This window comes from Zootoca vivipara, chromosome 1 (assembly GCF_965207765.1).
Source record: "Zootoca vivipara chromosome 1, rZooViv2.hap1.1, whole genome shotgun sequence".
In the NCBI taxonomy this organism is placed as follows: Eukaryota; Metazoa; Chordata; class Lepidosauria; order Squamata; family Lacertidae; genus Zootoca; species Zootoca vivipara.
The window spans coordinates 49,572,709-49,595,495 of record NC_142582.1 but is presented as its reverse complement, the minus strand read 5'-3'; the positions used below and the strand labels follow the sequence as shown (position 1 = coordinate 49,595,495).

Sequence of the window (22,787 nt, the reverse complement as noted above, 5' to 3'; positions counted from 1 at the left end):
GCAAACTCAGGGGACAGCCCATGATATCATGTGCTGTATTCACCACCCTCTGTAGGGACTTCCTGTCCGTGGCTGTCAAATCAGCGTACCACACTGTAATACAGTATGAAAGGACGCTTTCTATTGTTGACTGGTAGAAAGAGATAATCAATTTTTGTCTGACATTGCTCTTATGCAAGACTCTGAGGAAATAGTCTCTGTTGGGCCTTCCTAACCACCTGGGTTGTATTGATTTTCCAAGTGAGGTCTTCACTAAGGTGAACTCTCAGGAACTTAAAGGAAGAGACTCTCTCCACACAGGCCCGCCCCCCCCCCCGATATACAATGGATCTAGTTCCCCTCTCTTCCTCCAAAAGTCCAACACCATCTCCTTTGTCTTACTTATTTAGGTGCAAGTTGTTCTCTAGGCACCACGTTGAGACATTTTGAACCTCCCTCTGTATACACTGATTCATCTCCACCTGTAATTAGACCATCCCTAGCTAGCAAGACCAGTGGTCAGGAATGATGGGAGTTGTAGTCCCAAAACATCTGGAGGCACACTGGTTGAGAAACACTGAATTAGACCCATTATGGTGGTATCATCTGCAAACTTAATAATTACAGTGGATGGATCAGATGAAATACAGTCATATGTATACGAGTACAGGTAGGGACTCAGCACGCATCCTTGTAGGGTGCCAGTGCTGAGCTTCAGAGAGGTAGATGTAACAGGCCCTATCTTCACTATTTGTGTGCGATCCCTCAGAAAGTCTTTAATCCAATCACAGGTGGTAGAAGAAAGGTCCAGGACGATGGTTCTCAAAATAAAGCAGTTGCTGAGCAGAAGCATGCGACTCCACCTTGGTTTACCAATATAGGCTATATGTGCAGCACATGCACACGCACACACACACAAAAGTTGTGAACTTCTACCCAGCATAGTGACACTCACTCCAACCCAACAGCTAAGGGCTCTCTGGGCAAAAAGCACAGCTCAACCGGAGGGAAATGCTATATTGCCCAGTGATAAAAGGCTTTGAGAGGACATTTTTGGTAATGTCTACAACCCTCCCTGCCATTCTTCCAAGCCATTATTTTAAGTCAAAGAGGATCCAGATTCATTTGGCTTATTTTTTATTCAAGTTACAAAACAGAAAGCAGTTGGTAAAGTCCACTCAAGGCAGGGATGGATAAAACAAGGCTGTTATAAAATGGAGCCGCTGTAAGAGCAAAAGCAGTCCATGGAGAGGGAAGAGTAAGACACCCTTGGCATGGCATGGCCAGCCATCAGCAAAGAAAAGAGAGGAAATAGAAGATAAGATTCCTACCCAAAACAGCAGCAGGTGCTGAGGCCAAGGGATCTGGCAAGGGACCAGAAGCCACCTGCTCCCAGCTTTGTTGTGCAACTGACAAACAGCTTGGATGATTTCCCCCTCCCTCAGAACTCCCTCCCCCCTTTTTTTGTTTGCTTCTCTCATTTAGAGGGCAGGGGAGAGGCTGTCTCTGCTGACTGCTTAATAGCTCCTCATCCATCGCAGACGCCAACAAACAGGAGCAGGTTCAAGGTGATAAATTGGATGCACTTAGCCTGGTAGCAGGGGAAGGATAAGATAAAGAGCATGAGAGCCCTTGCGTTTTGCAGCCATTATGCTTTCCAGCACTAGCCAGCAAGGCTGAAATACCTGCAGCCTTTACCGACTGCCTGAAATAGCTCTTGGTCCCTGTCTGTTTTGTTCACCCTTAGGGTTAACCCTACCCTAACTAGAAGCATGGGCTGCTACAAGTGGAAGGCCACATGGCTTGCCGGCCATGGCATCTATGCAACAACTTTTTCCTCTGGCACAGTTTGAATGCTGAAGGAATGTTTTGGTGGCATTCTGGATCTTACTGACTACGTGGTGGAGGATAATCCATAGAACATTTGACACTGGTTCAAATACAGTCACAGAGGCAGGGACTGTTCTAATGTGTGGCCAAAGGAATGGAGCCCAGGAAGTCTCTGCCTTCTGACATACCAGGAACAATCCTTTAAGAACTTGTGGATATACTATGTTATCATCCCTGTCCCAATCCCCCCGAGATTGGGCTTCAGCCCCAAATGCTGAACTTTTTTTTTAGGATCAGTGGGGCTTCTCTTATGAAAGCGCAATTCCCAGTTGGAAAAAGGGAAACAGGCTTCCTCTGCTTAGAGCTAGATTCAGCTCAAAAGGTACTCCTAAGAGGGTCAAATGATCAGACCAACCTTTATTGAACTTACATGTAAACACTGAATAACAAAGAAACTGAGGAATACTTCCCAAGCCTGCCGCACTGAACCAGAAAGGTAGATACGCCATTGGTAGCAGCACTGCCCAGCTTGGTACTCAACTGATCATCGCAACAAAGCCCACCCTAAAAGAGGGCTTCTCTGTCCCAACTGTGTTTGCTGGTGTCATAATCCTCAGAGGCATGGTGAGACGTTGCTATAGAAAGGGCCTGCAGTCCAGGTAGCTACTGACAGTCCAAGGAGCTGCCCAACCATGCCTGACAGGATCTGGAAGAGGTCATTGGTTCCTGGCTCTCTGTAAACCTGAGCTGTTTCCTCCTGGGTTCTGCCACCTCCTTGGCTGTCACTGTGGAGGAAGGGGGATGCCCCTGGGGTCGGTGACTTGGCCTTCCTGCAGATTCTTGACCAGCTGTGCCAGCCAACGCTTGGTGGTAGTATCGTCTTTCAGAACCTGGGCAAAGGTGGTGTCTTTCAGCTGGTCAGGAAGGCACTGCCTGAGGGCTTCCCGTGCCCTACATCAGGAGACAAGAAAGAGGGGGGCCAACAAATAAACTCACATGGACAAGAGGGGAGCAAGCCCCCCTCTTGAATACTTAAGGCTACAATTGCTGTCCTTTGTATCAGAGGCACCTCACATACCTGCAGGCTACGACCACATTCTTTATACCAGGGGTGGCTAAACTGTGACCACAGACATTTGCTGGACTACAACTCACAGCATCCCTGACCACTGGCTATGCTAACTGCCACTGATGGAGGTTGGAGTCCAATAACATTTGGAGACCACAGGATAGTCACTTCAACTCCATATGCTATCCTGCATCTTCTCCACCCTGACCAATGGAGCCAGAATGTGACTTATGAAGAAAGATTAATGACTTGCCTAATGTTAGGCATCCAGAGCAGTCAAGCACATGATGACTGCTGGCTGGCTTAATAAACAAAGACATGTTTGCAGTTAGAGATTGAAGGGGTAAAGATTATAAACTCTCTCATAATTACTGTCAATACATGTTCCTGAACAGTGAGAAGACTCTGGTGCTAAAATAAATTTGCTTAAATAAGTATAATCTTACATGATCTTGCTTCAGTCTTCAGGATCTTGATGAGGTGGTCAGAAGAAACTAGTTGGAATCTAAGCTCCTGGCATTTATTGTATTATGCTTGATTTGCTCTGGAGATACAGAAGGAGCTGGACTCCCATCATGGCACTGCAAAGTGCAACTGTCCCTGGTTCTGCAGTGCAACACCAACCTACACCCCACCCCTATCAAGAGATCCCAAGAAACTTCTAAGGTGTCTACCTTGGATTATCAGAAAGGCGGAGGTAACAACGGACCACATGTTTCAGCAGCCTGGCAGAAGGCTCCTTGGAAAGCTGCAGGACCATTTTACCCTGGTTTAAAAACAGAGAATTTAGAACAAGGACATTTGGTAATTAAGTATGTGTAACAGCATTTGTTCACGTTTATCCCTTGTTACCTTTTGCTGCTCCTCATCCCCACCCCAGTTTAATTTAGATTGTATAGTATAAGCTCCTAAAAAGCAAGGCAAATGTCTGGAAAGCTAATTCTGTCTCTAATATGTCTCACCCCATGAAACACTGTCAAGCATTAGCACTGACTTGCTCCTCAGGTGTTGGAAAACCAGTCTCCTCAAAAATGGGAGTGCTTTCACACAGCCATAACACCATGAATTGTGTTGCTATGTAATGCTCTGGCATATTTCTTCATTGAGATTAGGAGTATGAAGAGGTGGCCCTGTTGTTATGATTAGATGTGTCTACTACAAAGATCCAAACTACATTCACTACACTTTCCACCAAAGAGCATTTAGCTCCCCTAAAGGCAGGAGCAATGCTGAGTTATCAAGCCCTTTACAATCAAAGCCACATACCAATATCATTGCAACATGAGAAAATCGTTCGTAAGTCTGACAGATATAAGCCAACCCCGTATCATCCAATAAGATCTTTTGTAGAATAAAAGTAGCAACCTGAAAGACAGAAGAGAATAGGGTTGAACAAACACTTGAATTGCAGACTGTGCAGGATTAGGGTGGGGTGTCGCATTACTAAAAACTCAGTGAAGCTGGAGGACAAGGAGCTTGTTGGGAGAAGACCTATGAGAAGAGATTTTGCCCACTATGAAACCAAATAAAAACCTCATATTGCACTGACAAGAGGAGAAGCAGGTACTGCAATTATCTATCTTGGTGCTAGCAACTAAAATTTTATTGATCCTGTTGACCAAAGGAAGAAACCTGCTTAAATTTTGCAGACAAATGGTGACAGGTTGGTGGCTAGCTAAAATTAATAACCTAATGAAGAGTGACAGATGCATAAAGGTGTGACTAGGAATAAACTGACTCATGTGGCATAAAAGATGCTAAGGATCTTGAGAAGCACACAGGCACCACCTGCAGGCTTCTCAAATAACTGATACTGGGACACAATAATAGATCCTTCTCATGCAGTTGCTGGAAAAAGTACTGCAGAGTTGCAGCAAGAAATGAGTACAAAAGCACCTTGGGTGAGAAACTGCACAAAAAGAGAATAAATGTCCTATCCCTATTCCTCTCATAGTACAGTAGTGTTTTGAAAGAGGCAGCCAATCATGACAATTTGAAGTGGGTACATCTGCAATCACTCCTCAGAGAGAAACAGCCAGCTAACCTCAGATGGAGAAGTCTGCTGCATGCAGGAACATGATGCATTGGAAAGTAAAGAGAAAACAGTCAAGAAACTAGAACCACTTCATTACACTAAAAGCAATACCGTTTTGGAAAGTTCGCTGCCAGACTCCATGATGCGTAAGCACAAAGGGATAATTTCTGTTGTCAGTAAGAAGTTGATTACTTCTTGCTCATCTGTCTTCACCAGGGCCCCTTTGAAATATAAGCAAAAAACACAAACAAACACCAAACTGCTTCATATAACTTTGCGAAGACCTAACAGGAACATACATATAGGAAACAACCAGGGCTAACAGAAAATCAGTGCAGTCTGGAGAAGTAGAAAATTACTGGGTAAGCACATGGTTGAGCTCCCAAGAACTCAGGAGCAAATACTAAGCGTTGGCTGGCTATGTGGCTTCTCAATGCCTGTAAAAAGGCAGCTTTGTTGCATGCTGCACCAAATACAGCTTCCTGAAAAATTTCAGGTGTGGTCCATGAGGTTACAATACATAGTTGAAAGTACTAACCATTACAGTGGTGCCTCGCTAGACGAATTTAATTCGTTCCAGGACTCAATTCGTCTTACGAAAAATTCGTCTGGCGAGTCCCGGTTTCCCATAGGAATGCACTGAAACTTAATCAATGTGTTCCTATGGGCTCCGGGGGACTGGCGGCGGGGAAGGCAGGCAGGCAGGCGCTTGCTCTCTTGCCTGCCTGCCTTCCCCACCGCCTGTCACACGAAGATCGTTGGGCGCTGCTTGCCGGGGCTTGTCAAACCCGGCAAGCAGCGCCCACCGATCTTCGGCTCTGTCCCCCGGCTGTGTGACAGACCGTTCCTCCGCCTTTCCCCCACCCCACCCGACAGAGCCGGGATCGGACGAGGGTCTTCCCGCACTAGTGTTCCGCTGCTCGCGGCAACTGGCAGAGACCAGCAGAACACAAAGGGGAACCAGCTTCAGCGCGGGAAGAAGGCAAAGGAAGATCAGCTGAGAGGCGCTGACAGCTCATCTTCCTTTGCCTTCTTCCCCCGCTACAGCTGGTTCCCCTTTCGCTAGAGGAATGCCCTGTAGGTTTTGTGTTCGGAGGTTTTTATGGCCATGCTTCGCAGGATGAAGTGGCGGCCATAGAAAACCTCGTCGTCTTGCGAGGCAACATCTGATCACAAAATCTCTTCGTTAAGCGAAAAATTCGTCTAACAGGGCATTCAACTAGTGAGGCACCACTGTACCTCTATGAGCACACTGAAGTTGTGTACAATATTTGATTGGATAGATAGGGTGCGCATCAGTAATGATCCCTTCAGTGTTATAGGATTCCCAGCCCTGTTATTTCCATCTTTCCCTAAGGTAATTTGGGAGCATGAGACTGGAAATTTGTCATTCATCCGAGGATCACAGGGTGATTTACAATATAAAAACACAAAAGTACATAACTTTGAACTGGGCCCAGGAGTGGTGTACTTCCCAAAATCCCAGGTGCTAACAACAGTAAAGAGGAACAACATGGAAATTATTTCTAGAAATGAGAGTCTGCTACATGATTCTGTATTTCTCTGGAATGTTAGAATTCCCTCTTTTACAATGCATGGCTGAAGAGCTCAAATCAGATCAAAACCCCTTTCTGACCTACAAACTGATGAGGACTTACCATTCCCAGTATCACAGTCACTTACCAATTACTCCAAGACTTGTGAGTCGTAGGTACTCAAAGGGTCGAGTCTTGCTGACAGTGTGCAAGAAGGGATACAAGAAGAGAGGGATGTGAGCAGCAAGGAAGGCTGACCTACACAAAGGGAGAAAAAAAGCATTTGGCAAAAGAGCAAATATGGAAGATACCATTTGGTAACATAATAGCCAAGAGCTGTTACAGGTGTTTGTAGTTATTAATACTCAACACCACTGCGGCAGCAAAAACAATAAAGAGGAAGTATCACTAAGTATTAGACCATGGACAGTGTTAACAGGAAGATCCCAAAGTGGGAAAGTGGACACAAATTCATGTGAACTGGGACATTCTTTGTCTGGAACCACCCTTTATTCTGCTGGTTGCACTGAGATATTAATTCTACTTCAGTTCTCACAGAACACAGCTCCCTATCCTGTGCTACTTATCTGATGTCATACTAGCCTTGATCATTACTGGGAAAACTTAAGGAGTGTAATGTCACGCAAGCTATTCTAGAACCAGAAAAGTACAAATGAATGTTGCTGATGTGCTTTCAGCTAGTCTACGTGTCCCTAGCGAGGGACTATAGTTCGATAGTAGTTCATACCATTTGCAGGCAAGTACCCTGTTTCAACCCCTGGCATATCAAGATAAAAAGGACCAAGTGGCCAACTAACCGGGTATTAAGGCAGATTCCTAGGGCCCTAGCTCCTTGCCCTTAAAGCTTTCCAATACCTTATCTCACCTTTTTGCTCCTATATCCCTCCACATGACATTTATTTCTGCTTTACTACCATAAACCATCTTCCTATTCTGGGAACTCCCTCCTAGAACATATATATATATATATATATATATATATATATATATATATATATATATATATATATATGAGAGATTCAGAGCTAGAATGTATCTTTTGGAACTGAATTAGGACCTCACCTTTAGAAAGAGAAGAAATATGAGGAAATATGCCTGTAAAACATTTCTTACTGACAAACTGACCAGTAAGACATGCAGCTTGACTGTTTTATTCACTGAGTTGGCTCAAGTCACTAATGCACTCTAAAAGCAGTGTAAAAACCAGGAAGTTACAGATACCATGTGCTTTTAATGTATGGTGTGGATGTGACTGAGAATATAGTTCTGTTGATGTACTTGATATGGATACAGAACCCTGCAGATAAAGAGGCTTGGCGGCAGCATATTTTCTCTAGTCTGGGCATATCCCTCACTAACCAAAAGTTATTTTTTTCCAGAGATCCAATACACCCAAGTATATTAACCTTGTTTCTGGATGCGATGCAACACACTGCAGAAGTGCCAGAGCATTGCAGACTCTGTTGGACTGATGAGCTGTCAGAGTTGGTGGATTTATAGATGGATAGATATTTACAATTTCCTATGAAAGAAAAAAATAAACAGGAAATATTCCACACATTTAAACACTCCAATATTCAGTCAAAATCCTCTCACTAATAACTTATGATCTCTGATAGAATTTTTGCCTCCACACTAACAGCACAGAGCTAGCTACAAAAGCTGTAACATAATAGACAGGAACTAAAATACATATGCCCCATTAAGATGTGCTAACTTGGGTGGCTCAAGTTCTTCATTGCTGTCTTCTATTGTCCCAAACTTTTATTAGGTCAGGAGACAGAATTTCAAGACCCTCAGTATCTCAAGACATTCAGAAAGACATCTAGCAGATTGCTTGTAAGAGTCTAGCAAGCTATTTCAGTTAAAAGTAATATTCTACCCACCTGTAAGAGAGCTGCAATTGTACCAAAAGAGTGCCACAACATTGGAGCGAGATCAGGGACAGACTCTCGCTTTTTACTTAGCTCCAGCAGTGCATTCTCACGAGTCTCTGGGCTGGAAAGCTCATTGATCCACTGATAAATCTTCTCTCGATCAACCTGAGCCAGTGCCGTTGGCACAGGCTTTAAAGGAAGACAAAAGGTTCAAGTCAAGGTCTTTGGTCCCAAGTCAAATCAGTATAAACAGTAATAGAACCTTAATAGAATAGGAGAAGGGGACGACAGAGGACAAGATGGTTGGACAGTGTTCTCGAAGCTACGAACATGAGTTTGACCAAACTGCGGGAGGCAGTGCAAGACAGGAGTGCCTGGTGTGCTATGGTCCATGGGGTCACGAAGAGTCGGACACGACTAAACGACTAAACAACAAAAGAACCTTGTACAAAACTTCAAGGGTGATCAGGAGTGATTAGGAGACACTTCCAAGTACAGTGGTACCTCGGTTTGCGACCACAATCCGTTCCGTGGAGGTGATTGCTCGCCGAAGGCACGCTTCTGCGCGTGCGCAAAGCGCCGATAGAGCACTTCTGCGGACATGTGCGCTGCGCAGATCGCTTCTGTGCACGCATGAGCTGCGCAGATTGTGTCTGCGCATCCAATGCCGCAGAACCCAGATGTAAACACTTCTGGGTTCGCGGCGGTCACTCGCTGAAGCGGTCATAAACAGAGGTAGGTGTAAACTGAGGTTTGACTGTAAACATAGTTGAGATTAAGTCCCACGTACTTTAGTGGGACTTGCTTCTAGCCAAGGCACAATTTATATGTCACAGCAGGAAAAAAAGTTGCTGGATGATAGTTCCAATGGTGTGTGTGTGTTCTCACTGCAGCTGTGCAATCATTTTACCATACTGTAGCAGCTGATTTATTAAAATCATCATTGTTAAATATAATAATAAAGAAGTAAACAAAGTCGTTTGGGCACCAAACAAAAATAATATACAGTAGCACTTAAAATGACTATCAACAAAACTAGTTACCGGTAATACTGTACAGCACAAAAGGCTACACATCCATTACAACAAAAACAAAGCAATCAATACCAATTCAACTTCAGTAACTATCATAAAACTATCAGCAACTACCATAAAGAGCATAAAAGCCTTCCATGCCTAAGATCTTGAGATACAGTCCCTCTCTCATAGCCACCACTCTTTTATCTCACTCTGCTCCAAATTAGCTAATCCAGAACATTTCTGTTTATGGCTCTGCTTCTGCCCATTGCTGCTGATGCTTCTCCCTCCCTCAATACCTGACAGAAAAAGGTTGCCCACTCCTGCTTCAGGAGGGTGCAAAGTGATGATTAAATTTAATAAATGAAATATTCCTCTACTACTGCATCTAATGATGAGTTGTAGTCCAAAGCACTGCACACTTTTTCATCAGCTGTGCAAAAATCCCTTGTTCAAAACTCTAGGGCTGCTCCACAGCAAAGGAATCACCAGTGCTTTATGTCTGCTTTGTTAACACATTCCTCCTATTATGGGACTCTGGTTTCTTTGGGGACTTTATTAAAGGCCCAACATCTCTTACCCAGAAAACTATCAGTGTCACGAGGTTTATTTATATGCCACTTTTCTGTGAAATAATGAAATGGCTCATAGTGTCACTATGTTGGCTCCAGTCACAGAACAATAGATTCAGGGACAAATACAGGAGTGGAAAGCTGCAGGAAAGAAAGGCTGATAACACCCCATGATCCAACTGTGGCAGTTCAACAAGAAGATCAGAGCCTGAAAATATGCTTTATCTGAGCAGCAGCATAAGAGACGAGCTTATCTTTCCATTACTTATAGAAATTCAGGCAACCACAGTAATAAAAAATTGAATATATGAGACCTTTTTCAGCATAATTGCTACAGTATTGCTTTTGTAAGCTAGACGTTTCTAGTCACTTACTATTTCACTTTCCTTAAAGCATATGAAGGTACTTTGCAAAGGAAATTATTTTTATAGCCCTTCAAGAGGCCTCATTTCATAATTACCTTCATGGTAAATGGAAAGATCTTTAAAATCATTTTTCCAGTGACAGATGCTGTAGTGGTACGCCTACCCTATCCATTAAATATCCACAGTTCCAGAACGTCAGCATGAACTTGATAAAAATAAATGCACTAATTAGACTAAAGTCTGCTATTAAGACTGTCAAGACCTGAAAAAGTCAAGTGTTCACCATCTGAAGTAGCAGATCCACTTAAAACTACAATAAGTATAATACAAGTAAGAAAATTCCTAAATATTATGTCAGACAGGAGTACAAATTCTGAGTGAACTGTCAAAGACCAGAATTAGGTGAGATAGAGCTGCCACAAAAAAAACAGCAAACCTGTGTGAAGTTCTCTCTACCTCCTATATAACATGATCAGCGATATGTATTGCAATATTATTCTATCCAAAGTTAGTCACACTCAGAGCAGACACATTAAGGTTAGTGGACATGGCTAACTTATGCTCATAATTTTCAGTGGGTCTACTGAGTAGAACCTAGTTGGATACAATTCATTACATGTTTATTATTTTATTAATTTTATTTATTTAATTTCTATACCAAATTTCAATTACTGTACAATATAGAAAAGATAAGGAGGATTTTTAACATGAAACTGCAGTTTTTAGAAGCAGTTCCATGTTCTTCGTTATGTAGTTTCACCCAAAGTTGATATAGTGTTTACTATACAGTATATGTTGAAAGCTGCCCAGAGTGGCTGGGACAACCCAGTCAGATGGGCAGGGTACAACTAATTAAATTGGTATTATTATTATTATTATTATTATTACTAGTAGTAGTAGTGATTTTTACTGGACAAAACCCATAAACACCAACTGAGCCAGAAGAGACAAACTAGCTAAGCCAGCCTAGCAAAATAAATCAAGATATTTACAGATCTCTAGAGTATTAAACTCAAAGCCTACAAGTGCTCAAACTGAATCATTCTGGATTCATTCGCCTACTGGTGGCTAGAAAGGAAACAGTTGCACAGCAAGTCCTGTGAAGATGTTGCAAAGGGGTACCTAGTTCTCTAATATGGATTTTTGACTACTACTAACCAAGTTATTTTACTTCCCATTATCATCACCACTTGTCTCATTACAAGCAATGCACATGAGTCACGCCACTGTTAAATTAAAACATGAATGAGTGTCCCACGTGGAATTTTTGCATTTTCAGGCTGCAGTCATAAACACCGAGAGAAAAATCGTGTGGGGCTTACTTTCATGCAAGCGCGGTTATAAACGGACTTCCCAGACAACAGATGGAGAAGTAAACTCTGCTTTGTGGCGGTACATTATTGCAGCTGTGAAACTCTAGAAGAGAGAAGCTCGGCAAGCCTTGTTGAGAGGCGCTTTAATGAGAGTGGTCGGGGTGCGCCCGTCAGGAAACGGGAGATACATGTCTGTCTATATCCATCTGCATTCAGCCTCTCGAGCCACCTTTTTATCCAACAGCATTGAGCAATGGGAAATTAGAAACCCGCATAGATTAGCATATGGAAAACGCACACAAGCGACGCCTGGCTCATGCAAGAGCACCTGAAGGAAGAAACCCGCGGAGAAGCTCCCTTTGCCTTCCCTTAGAGGACAGCAAAGGCCGCCGCCTCGCGCAGGAGGAAAGCCGTTAGGAGACGCCCGTTCCTTAGGAGGGCAATTTGGCGGGAAAATAGAGCCCCGCTCCATTCTGTGCCCCCCTCCCCATATCTCTCCGACCAATGAGGAGAGAGAGAGGGAGAGAGAAGGGGAAGGATGCACCTCACGCTTCTCAGCCAAGGCCCTCGTCGCCCTGCGTGGAAACGGCAAACGGCATGGGGCCTGGACTTACCGCGGCCGTTGCCAAGCTGTGCATGGTCGGAACTTCTGCGCGAAGTAGAGCTCAGGAGGCCTCTTCTACTTCAGCTGCCGCCATCATGGATCGAAGCAGAGGTCGCCGCCTCTTCCTCCTCCTCCTGCCTCTGCCGCCGCCGCAGCTGCTCCTGCTACCGCCGCAACCTCTGACCTCTCTCTGGGCCTCAGCGGTAGGCCCAAAGAGACTGACCGGGCGCATGCGCCATGATAACTTTAAGCGAATTGGGGGAGCACGAGTTTGCGCGTGCGCAGAAGTTACGAGCGCCGTCGTCACTTTTCGAGTAAAAGTTGCTTCTTTCGCTAAGGCTTGTCGACGGCGGAGAAAGCCAGCCAGCCGTCGCCGTGATGACGTAGGGATTCCCCCCTCGTCGCTCCTCTTCCTCCCCCCGCCGCGCAGTTGTTTTTTTTCCTTTTTGCGTACTGCGTGCTTGCGTCAGGCGGACCGTGGCGCGGCTGATCTGGTTCCCGCCATCTGCCCTTTCCACTAAGCTAAGAGGAGGCAGGGCCGCGGTGGGTCAAGCCGAGCCAGGCCAGGCCGGCGCTAAAGTGGAGAATAACTCCGAAGAAGGAAGGAAGGAAGGAAGCGGCGGCAGCAGCAGCAGCAGGGAGACAACGTCCAGGCCGGGACTGGCCTGTGAGGAAGCGGGAGGTGGAAGGGAAAGCCGCCCGCCCGCCATCGCCGGTGAGCGCGCCCGGGCAGTGGTGGCGGGTCTTGGGGCTTCTTCGGACCGGCTGACTGCGGGCGAGGACACGAGGGAGTCCCATTGGTACTCGCGGAGCAGGGAAGGGTCGGGGAGGGGGGAAGCAGCGCGTGAGGGCGGCGGCCGGCCGTGGAGGCGGAGGTGGGGTCTCCGTAGTAGAAGCTGAGTGAGGGTGGTGAGGAGGGTCGCCGCGCTTCAGCGTCTCCCCCCCCCCATCCCGCGCCCTTGACCTTAGCCTGGACCCTTTCGCTTCCTCAGGCCCAGCCGGCTAGCCGCTCTCCCGACTACGGTGCGGCTGCTCCAAAGCTGACCCTCGGCCCTCCTTCCTCTGTTGCTATTCCCCCGCTGGTTTAGCTGCCCCTCCCAGGCGCACCCAAGGCCCCAAGACGCAGCGGCCGGTCGGGTAGCCAGCTTTCTAGCCTTGCCCCAGGCAGCACGTAGAGATGGTACGAGAGAAGCTGCTGCTTCTTCCTCGTGGGGAATTTCTGCCTGCTGGGCTGCTCGCAAACACACACGACAAAAGGCTAAGAACAACGCAGCTTCGGCAACTAGTGCCGTCCTCTTCTTCGGTTGCTTTCGCGTTCCCGCTCCGTTCCTCCTGGGATTGTTCACGTCTCCCTTCTGAAATGTAGACTTGGCTGGTTTTAACTTTGTCTCGCTGATCAGAAATTTACTTGCAGGGGTCCAGCAGCCACTTTCCAAGTCACTGTACCAGGTGCTGTACAGTATTCAGGTGACTGGGTTCCTGCTGGCTTTGCAATGAAAGCATTCACAAATACCGGAAATGATAGTAAGGGCACAGATCTCCATTAGGGCTCCACCATGTCTTTCATCACCATTTCTTTGTTTGCCTTGAACTCTTTGCTGAGGTGATATAGGTGTTGAAAATCCACCCAACATTCTTTACTGTTGCCCTTGCAAGTACCATGTTTGCCCTAAACAGTTGTTGTAGGAAACAGTTGCTGTATGGAATAAGTGGCTCCTATTTTGTGGAAATAGGCCGGGCTGAAAACTTCAATGTCTCTTGTACCTGTTAAAATAATGGATTGTAATGCTGTTATATTTAGAACATTAAGGCTTCTGATTGTCTTTTTGAATGCTGTGGAGTGTAGGCACTTTTTGTGGATAGTTCTAGTGCATTTTAAGGATTTACACTCCACTTTTTTCAGTACAGTATGTGCTCACTTATGGTGCAATTCTGTACATGCCTGCTCTGAAGTAAGTCCCACTGAATTCAGTGATGCTTACTCCTAAGTAAGGATTGCAGCTTTAATTTTCCCTTTTTATTTGTTAAATACACATATCAGGTTTTATGGTCCCAGAAGGCTCTCAAAGTAACTTGCAGAATTCACAATACTGTAAAATAAAATGCTAAAGAAACAACTGTTTATAGTACATGCTGATATACTCAAATTCTAATAATGAACCAGACAAGCCAGAAGACAGGACTTGGCACATGCCTACTGTTCCCTTAACATATTTTCACTGAACTTCATGTAGTTGGGTTTCAACTTGGGTGGCTAAACATCTGGAAGATGTTGTATGTCCCCCCTGAAATTGGGGATATACTCCTAACTTTGAGGGAACTAGTTACAGGTAGGTAGCCGTGTTGGTCTGGTATAGTCAAAACAAAATAAAAAAATTCCTTCCAGTAGCACCTTAGAGACCAACTAAGTTTGTCATTGGTATGAGCTTTTGTGTGCATGCACACTTCTTCAGATACACTGAAGATACTTCTGTTTCAGTGTATCTGAAGAAGTGTGCATGCACACGAAAGCCCATACCAATGACAAACTTAGTTGGTCTCTAAGGTGCTACTGGAAGGAATTTTTTTTATTTTGAGGGAACTGTCATTATTGAATTTTAAAACATTAATAGTATTTATAGGGCAGTCACATTTGTGCAACAGGGAATCAGTTCAATTTTTTGCAGCTTGAGAGTATGCAGTGGTTTTAACCACCATGGCTTATGGCTAACAAGAGCTAGATCAGAGTGGTGAATGCATCATTGCATCAGGAGAAATTTCCCACTGCCTTGAAGGATGCAATGACATGATCCCTGTAAAAGCCCTCCCTGGACTTATTGTCAGTCACAAACCTTACCTTTCTGGGCAAGATGCCTGAGAGGGTGGTGGCCACTCAGCTGCAAATGCTCATGAAAAAGACTGGTTATCTTGATCACTTTTAGTCTGGTTTCAGACCTTGTTTGGGACTGAAATTGCTTTGGTCACCCTGATAGATGACCTCTGGGAGTGAGGCAGAGTAGTGTGACCTTGTTGAGTCTGCTGGATTTCAGTGGCTTTTGATTAGTGGAGGATATGATGTTGCACTGGTTGTACTTCAATTTATGGGACAGTACTAGAGGGGTGTAGTGTTGGAAACTAAGATATGAAAGCCAGGAGCTTAATGGCCCTTAAACCTAGGTTATGGGCGCAACAACAGAATGTCTAGGCAAGCTTTTTTTAATAACAAGAAAACAAAGCTGAAAATGAATGAACTGCAGCTAAAATATTATGTTCCTTTTTCACATGGTCTAGTCCAGGCATCCCCAAACAAGTGTTGACAAGTGGGTCAAGTTGACAAGTAAATTGACAAGTGTTATCAAGTTTAATTCCATACCCTCTTGGGGTCTTTTTGTGATACCTGTTCTCAGTTACTTTGATTTTTTAAAAAAGACTTTAACATAGAGCAGATTTAATAATCTTTGGGAGGCCAATACTCCTATTTCAAAAAGAGTCCGTGCACACTGAGTACATACCCTGAAAGATGGGATAACAATCTGTAAAAATAATATAGCTCTTTGATTTAAAACAGTTGCTTAGTTTTGAAGATGGTTATTGAGAAGCTGCTAACTTTGTTCCTTTCTTTCTAAAACAGGATTTGTGTTTAAAAGCAAACTTGATTATTTTCATAAACTAGTTGTATGAAAAGATGGCTCCACTGAAATTACGTGGGTCTATTCGCTTGCGCAGCATACAGACTGGGACTACAAAATGGAAAGAAGGGACATTCGAAGTAGTTGATAAGGATAGCAAAGTGACTCTGGCGATTCACTACAATGCTGGAGGAATGCCAAAGATATTTCAGGTACCTCAGAAATACAAAGAGTTTTTGTTTTGAAGTCGTACAGGAGCTGTGTGCCTCTGAACAACTGTCCTTTTCAAGTCCATTTAGCTGTCACTTGAACTTTCCTTAGAGACTTATTCTTTTTTCTGCTTTCTAGAACACTGATCCTACTGTATTGCACTGTGAATTATTGAGGTGTACTGTTCACTGTACATGTAGAGCAAGGATGATTTTTTTTTTAAAAAAAACCCTCTAAACCTTGGGAGAAAATAATACCTAGATGTTTCATTATTTAGTTATTTAGAATATTTTAATCCTGTTTTGTGGCTCCAGGAGGCCCTCAAACTGACTTACAAAAGATTATCAATGAGATAAAATATTTTAGGTATTAGGATACTACTGGCACTGGTAATAAAGAAAAGTTTATTTGTTGTCTGTTTCATTTTCTGCTGGTTATAGTATTGAAAATTCTTAATGTAGATTCATTGTTAGATTATTCCTCTGTATACACTCTTCCCATAATTAGGTGTGAGTCATAGTGGCATTTTATATTCATGGGGATTTTGTATCCAAGGCTACAGTCTTATCACACTAATCTGGGAGTAAGCCCCAATGGCCACAGTAAGACTCCTGCATAAGATTTCACTGCATGTCTAGCTGGCTGCTGGTGCACAGCTCATCTCTTTTCTTCTATTTACAACATTTATATGTAGTCTGGAAAGATAACCAGCATTGCTGCTATTGCTTTTTTTGGGGGGGGGAGAAATTCTAGAGACTAAAACAAATCTATTATGGTTTAAAAGTCCTTCATAAATGGAAACTAAAATTTTCTTTAGTAAGTGTTTTTTGTTATATTCACTATCCTTAATGTGTACATGTGAGTGTTGGAAAAATGCAAAGATATGAGCTGAGGGAATTGTTTTTAAAAGTGTACTGAGTAGGAATTGTTTACTGGTGTGGAATAGCATATGAACATACATAGTCTATGTCAGTGTGAAGCAAATTTAAATGCATCTTTCTTAGTATGGAAACTATCCATATGATACTTATTGTTTTACAGCTAAACCATAACATAAAAAATGTGGCTGTGCGACCAAGTAGAGGGAAACTGTGTTGCTTGATGATACAATTAAAGGATTCTAGTTTCCTGACTGTGGATAAAATACCACCTAAGGATGCAGAGGAAATGAAGCAGTTTCTGGAAGCTGTTCAAAATGGAGTTCATGCAGGTTAGTGTTAATTGTAGATTTGTTGTGTGGGGAAATGACTTCACTACTTGTTTAGGCTAAAATCAACCTTTATAAACAAAGTACTGTTAGTGAAAAAATAAAATGCTAGTAAAACGTCTTGTATATACATGTAAAAATCATAAAATGGTGTATTTTTATTGTAGCTGTGAAATCATCCCAAGGGTCTGGCAGTTTTGGTGTTCTGGGCAGTAGAACCACACAGAAGGATTCTAATAGGCAATTCCCATATATTGAAAACCAGGTATTTTAATCTGTTTCCTTCTTTTCTTATGCTCCTTTTTCTATATCTGCTGTATACAATAAATATTATCTGTCCACATATTTAGTAGTGATAAATGGGGGAACTTTGAATTTGTGTATTTAATAATCTTTGATATCTCCTGATAAATTTCATTCCAGAATAAAACAGCCTGTGGGCAATCCCACCAGATATGGAAAAATTCCCTTTATTCCCACAGGCTGATGATTTCACTGATCTCAAAGGTTAAAACTATATTCTACAGAATACAGTAACTTTGCTTCCTGTCCTTCTGCCCCAAATTGTTGCACCTAAAAGAGATTAGGCAGAACCTTCTTGGTGTCTGTAGCAAAGAACAAAAGTTTTTTATTTCATTCATGTCAATGAGTTGTTGCGGCTACTCCCGGGTAAAGACGCTCCAGTCCGTTGTATCTTTAAAGGTTTTATTGTGCATACTATTTACAGTGCAGAAATAGCAGAAAACATGACCTCCTAGTCACTCTCAGTACCTGGCAACGGCGCGCGTCGGCTTCGGGGCCAGCATAATAACTTGGGCACCCCAAAACGCTGCCCCTTCGCCCTGTTTTTGGGCGCGCACTTCAATTTGGGCACTGGAAGGAGCGGTGTCCCTTCTTCCCCTGGCCGGCTGGGGCAGTGCCTGGGCTCCGACGTCTCCCTGAGCCGTCCCTCCTCCACTTGTTGTGGTGTAGGGGCTCTGATGCCTCGCTGAGCCCTTCCTCCACCGTCTGTTCCCCAGAGCGTTGTCAGGGCTCTGATGCCTCGCTGAGCCTTCCCTCCATTCCGCTTCCCCCTTACCTGCTGCTAGTGCTGTTGCTGGGCGAAGTGCTGGTCAGGATGATGGGGGGAGGGTCCCTGTAGGGACTCCCTCTGAAAATTCATCTATTCAGGGAGATGACGTTTCTAAGTTCACCTTCAGTAGGTGGGTCTGTCAGCCTTGGCTACCAGTTTCGACTTCTTCCAATCCCAGAAGGTCTCTTGTCCTGCTCAGTGTGGGGAGCAGCCATATTGGTGGCCCCTGACACAAATGCTTTCCTTTTCCTGAAGTTCCGGGTCAATTTAGAATGCCACACTGGACACATTTGGGGCAATTGTTTCTAAATTTTGTCTTCAAACTGGGAGGAGACAGCCCCACCCACCCACCAAGAGTGGAGATAGGATGTTCAGTGTAGCCCTTCATCTGGAGTCTGATGGGTGGAGTAACTCTTGCAGGATGCCCTCCCATCTCCAAGGAGAAGGAACACTCACGATAAGTTCAAGGTTCCGTTTCAGGCCACTGTTCTTAAAGAATATATATTGCTTCTGACTCTGTAGCACTTGTAGTCTAGTCCGCCAAATAAAGGAATAGTAGTTAGAGGCTGATTGAGACTAAATCTGAATACCACACCTGTATCTTAACTTTATTTGGATGGTAAGGAGGTGCCTCCTGAGATTTGGTTCTTCAAACTGTTCTACTATTCTTTTTGCATTTCATTTACAATATGCAACCCGGCCAAAGAGGATTTCTCGTGTGAGGTGGTTACATATAGCCAGGCATCTGGTGAGCCTACACAGGTAATCTAGCAGGTTCACAGTCCATTTGGGATCCTGTGCGTGAATCAGTGAGTGCAGCGAAGTCTGTCATCATGGCAACTTGAAATATGGCTATTGCAGTAAAATTATGGCAGCTGTTTATAAGTTCTGTATGAAAGTTCCAGTTACCACTTATGTAATCCATATGCAGTCTTTGCTGGGTTGCAAGGTGGCCTGCTGATAGCATATGTGCCACTGACTCTCTGAAATGGGTCCATGATTTGAAATACTGTATGCTGTACTGATTACAGTGTTTATGATTCCCATAGACTCCTTCAAAAAAAGGGACTGTAGAAAATAAAGATGAAACTCAACTTCGCAAGGTGCTGGGCAACCCAGGAAGGGCATCAATTAAGAATTCTTCAGTAACTGGAATGCCTGGCTACCGAGTTACCATTTCTAGTCCTTCTGCTGCTTCAACACCTCACAGAACAGGGCTGTTGGAAAACCGGTATGAAATAAACTTTTAAGGCACTGCAGCCTTCGGTATGCATTCATTAAAACATGAATAGCTTTGAACATGGTATTAGTAAGCTGCTTTTTCATGTCTTTATTAACACTCTTTGGAAAATGTACTAAAAGCTTTAACTCTAAACTAGTTGGAAGGCAGTTAACCATTTTTACATTTTATGATAAGGCTTATGGAGGTTGCATAAGAATGTGAGTTGGGCTCACATTGTTTCCCAGTTGACTAAATAATTTCCCCCCTAATAAAACAGTGAAAGAAGGAAAAGGACACCACCTACCTCTGAGATGAATGAAGATTACCCAAAAGAGAATGATTCATCAACGTATGTTGTTATGATTCTTACTTTTTATTCCCCTCCCCCCATATTAATTCTGTTGAAAAAATCTTAATCTTAAACTTCACTCTTATTTCATAATGCCTTGGAAACATGAAGTGTTAGTGTACTTGAAAATTGTAAGGATTCAGAAATATGGAATGTTTTATGTTTTTAGTTTGGTATGCCAGTTAAAAATGTTCTTCATAGTTGCCCTTCATGGTGATTACTGAATGAGTGATTTGAATCTAATGGTCTTTTATAATTTTACTATTAAAATGTAAGGCTAGATTATTATTTTTTGGAATCAGTGAGTGTAGTTATGGTATTTTTAACAAGATGTATTGCTGTGTGGTTGCCAGTGGAATCAGTGGCATCATTGAGGACTTCCCCTGAGGAAGTCTTTATACCTTCTCCTCACTCCTGCAAACTATATAGAGCTTAAAATGAAGTTAGAAGAGCAACACCCTTTCCTTTTAATTTAAGCTCTCTGGCTTTTCAAAGTTATGAACATACACCTAAGCAGCTGAACAGAAAGAAGAATGACTGAGTAGGATAAAGGGAAAAATTCCTTCAGTAGCACCTTAAAGACCAACTAAGTTTATATTTTGGTATGAGCTTTCGTGTGCATGCACACTTCTTCAGATAAAGGGAGTGATCTGTAACCAGAGGGGAGGCAGGAATATGAGTTGGAGAGAGCACAAATGGGAGAGTGCTGTTGCAGTCAGTTCTTGCTTGTGGACTTCTTGGAAGCATTTTGTTGGCCACTGTGAGACCAGAATGCTGGACCAGATGGATCATTGTTTTCATCCAGCAACGCTTCCTATGCTTTTTAAGTTGTAGATGGAAAGAAGAAAGTGGGATCCTATATGAGTCAGGAGGGAGAGCATGCCAAATAGAAAAAGAATGGACTGTCAGAAGTAATGTGTGCATACACACAAGTTGGATCTACAAAAATGATTCTCTTGAAATTGTTTTATGATTTTTCAGGAGTCCCCCAAACCACTGGTGTGTCCCTTCACTAAAACAAAAATCATGTTGCAGATATGTTGTAAAAACGTGGATCAGAGGCGCAGATCCTTATAAATCATAATTTTTACAATGTATCTCCTCAAAATTACAATCATATCATAGGTCAGCTTAGTGTCCAGAGGTGTGTTTTGTTTTTCATTATAGTATCCTATACAAAAATCATAAACCATAAATTTCTATGCCTTGGGTCATTATTTTTGTGGTGTTAGCAGTTTCTGGATCTCTGACTTTAGTTTTAGATTTTATTTATTGTGTGCTCTGCCATTGTAAGCTGCAATTTGATGCTATTTTTGGTAAAACCATGCAAATTCAAGAGGATCCATTTTAGTTTCACTAGATCTGACATTTACTCAGACCCTATGGAAAAGCAAAAGTGTGTGTGTACACACTGTCTGTCTGAGGGAGTGGTGGGGAGACAAGTGAGCAGACAGGCTGGTGCACCCAGTGGTACCTCCAGTTATGAACTTAATTTGTTCTGGAGGTCCATTCTTAACCCAAACCCGTTCTTAACATGAGGTGCGTTTTTGCTAATGGGGCCTCCCACTGCTGCCATGCCATCGGCGCACGACTTCTGCTCGCATCCCTGGGCAAAGTTCGCAACTAGGGGCATCTACTTCCGGGTTAGCGGAGCTGGTTACCGAAAGCATTCGTAAGGAGGACGGTACGTAACCCGACATTCCACTGTACCTGAGATTTTAGGGAACTTGTGGTGGTGGTTAATAAATGTAACCCAATGTTTTAATGTTTTGTTGGAAGCCGCCCAGAGTGGCTGGGGGAACCCGGCCAGATGGGCGGGGTATAAATAATAAATTATTATTATGTAAAACAATATTGTACACCTTATAATAACTTATTTAAAGTTGTATGGGTTTATCTGCAGCAATAACAAAGCCATGACTGATCCAGCACGGAAATTCTTATATAGCAGCAGGGAAAAACAGATGAGCTTGAAACAGACTGAGGAGAATAGGACATCAGGTAAAAAAATGATACTGTTTTTGACAATCTTGTACAATGGCTAACTAGTCAAAACTAAACACATTTTGTTTGTATTTTGAAAACTAAGCTTCTAAAAGTCTCTGTATAATGAAATTATCTTTGTTCTCACTTGAGAAACGTTAGAAGGGCAAAAATTAAAATGTAAACCATATGCTTGAGGATAGCTGAAAGTAAGGAATTCCAAATGAGAGTTTTATCTTGCTAATTGTTTAAATGGGGGATTAGGAGGAGAGAGTGCTACAATTGCATATTACATAAATGAGTCTGCAATTTTTTTCTGACTTCCCACTGATTTTCCTTATTATTCCACCATGGTGATCAATAAATTAATTCCCCTTAGAGATAGTAACTAAATTAGACATTCCGTACTTACATTGAAATTTGGGAGATGGTATTTTAAATTGATTGTGATAAACAATGCACTCTGTATTTTCAGTAAAAAGTAAGGCTAAAGTTGACTGTTCCAGGTGTAATTATAATCACTCAGTAGATGTTTTCTGGAAACTATGTTGGGGAAAGGCATTCTTCTTTCTTCTTCTGGCTTTGAATCTGAAGTTTCCAGATTAGCAAAGCAACCCTAATAGTCTACATTGTGCCTCCACATATAATATAAAAGTGCATGTGCCCTGTCTTTGAGGGTTTTAAAATACTTTGTGTGTACTATAGTTAGACAATCACCCACTTATATTACATAAAACTAAGCTTTCTGGAGGTTAAGTGAAGCCATGATGTAGCTTATAAATCTCATTGCTGTAGCCAAGGCATAGAGTTTTGAGAAGTGATAAGGGCAAAAGATTCCCAAGTTTCATATGATGTGAAATAACTGTATTTTGCCTAGCAGATATATCCATTGCAGTATTTTATAGCAGGGATGAAGCCTT

General features: G+C 43.1%; 2 protein-coding genes across 5 annotated transcripts in view; one reads left to right on the top strand and one right to left on the bottom strand.

Annotated features, from left to right (window-relative positions):
* Nucleotides 1–1,099: 1,099 nt before the first annotated feature.
* Nucleotides 1,100–12,408, bottom strand: CNOT9 (CCR4-NOT transcription complex subunit 9). Of its 2 annotated transcripts, none has more exons than XM_035127701.3 (8): nucleotides 12,227–12,408; nucleotides 8,356–8,535; nucleotides 7,876–7,991; nucleotides 6,597–6,706; nucleotides 5,025–5,134; nucleotides 4,145–4,243; nucleotides 3,553–3,644; nucleotides 1,100–2,760 (listed from the first exon to the last, which is right to left on the bottom strand). In XM_035127701.3, the coding sequence occupies exons 1-8, from the start codon at nucleotides 12,248–12,250 to the stop codon at nucleotides 2,592–2,594; spliced, it is 900 nt and encodes a 299-aa protein (XP_034983592.1). In that variant the 5' UTR covers nucleotides 12,251–12,408; the 3' UTR covers nucleotides 1,100–2,591. The 2 variants fall into 2 exon arrangements, with proteins under 2 accessions (XP_034983592.1, XP_088519172.1); XM_088663046.1 differs by having other exon boundaries at nucleotides 1,100–2,767; nucleotides 3,554–3,644.
* A 91-nt stretch (nucleotides 12,409–12,499) lies between these two features.
* USP37 (ubiquitin specific peptidase 37) overlaps nucleotides 12,500–22,787 on the top strand; it is a 29,361-nt gene continuing 19,073 nt past the window's right edge. For 2 of the 3 annotated variants that reach the window (XM_060278233.2, XM_060278243.2), the window contains exons 1-7: nucleotides 12,553–12,931; nucleotides 15,827–16,036; nucleotides 17,076–17,244; nucleotides 17,409–17,506; nucleotides 19,363–19,544; nucleotides 19,813–19,884; nucleotides 21,788–21,885. In XM_060278233.2, the coding sequence (XP_060134216.1) occupies nucleotides 15,881–16,036; nucleotides 17,076–17,244; nucleotides 17,409–17,506; nucleotides 19,363–19,544; nucleotides 19,813–19,884; nucleotides 21,788–21,885 (775 nt within the window). In that variant the 5' untranslated portion in view covers nucleotides 12,553–12,931; nucleotides 15,827–15,880. Of the gene's footprint in view, nucleotides 12,932–15,826; nucleotides 16,037–17,075; nucleotides 17,245–17,408; nucleotides 17,507–19,362; nucleotides 19,545–19,812; nucleotides 19,885–21,787; nucleotides 21,886–22,787 lie in introns of all 3 variants that reach the window. The other variant, XM_060278237.2, reaches the window with a different exon arrangement.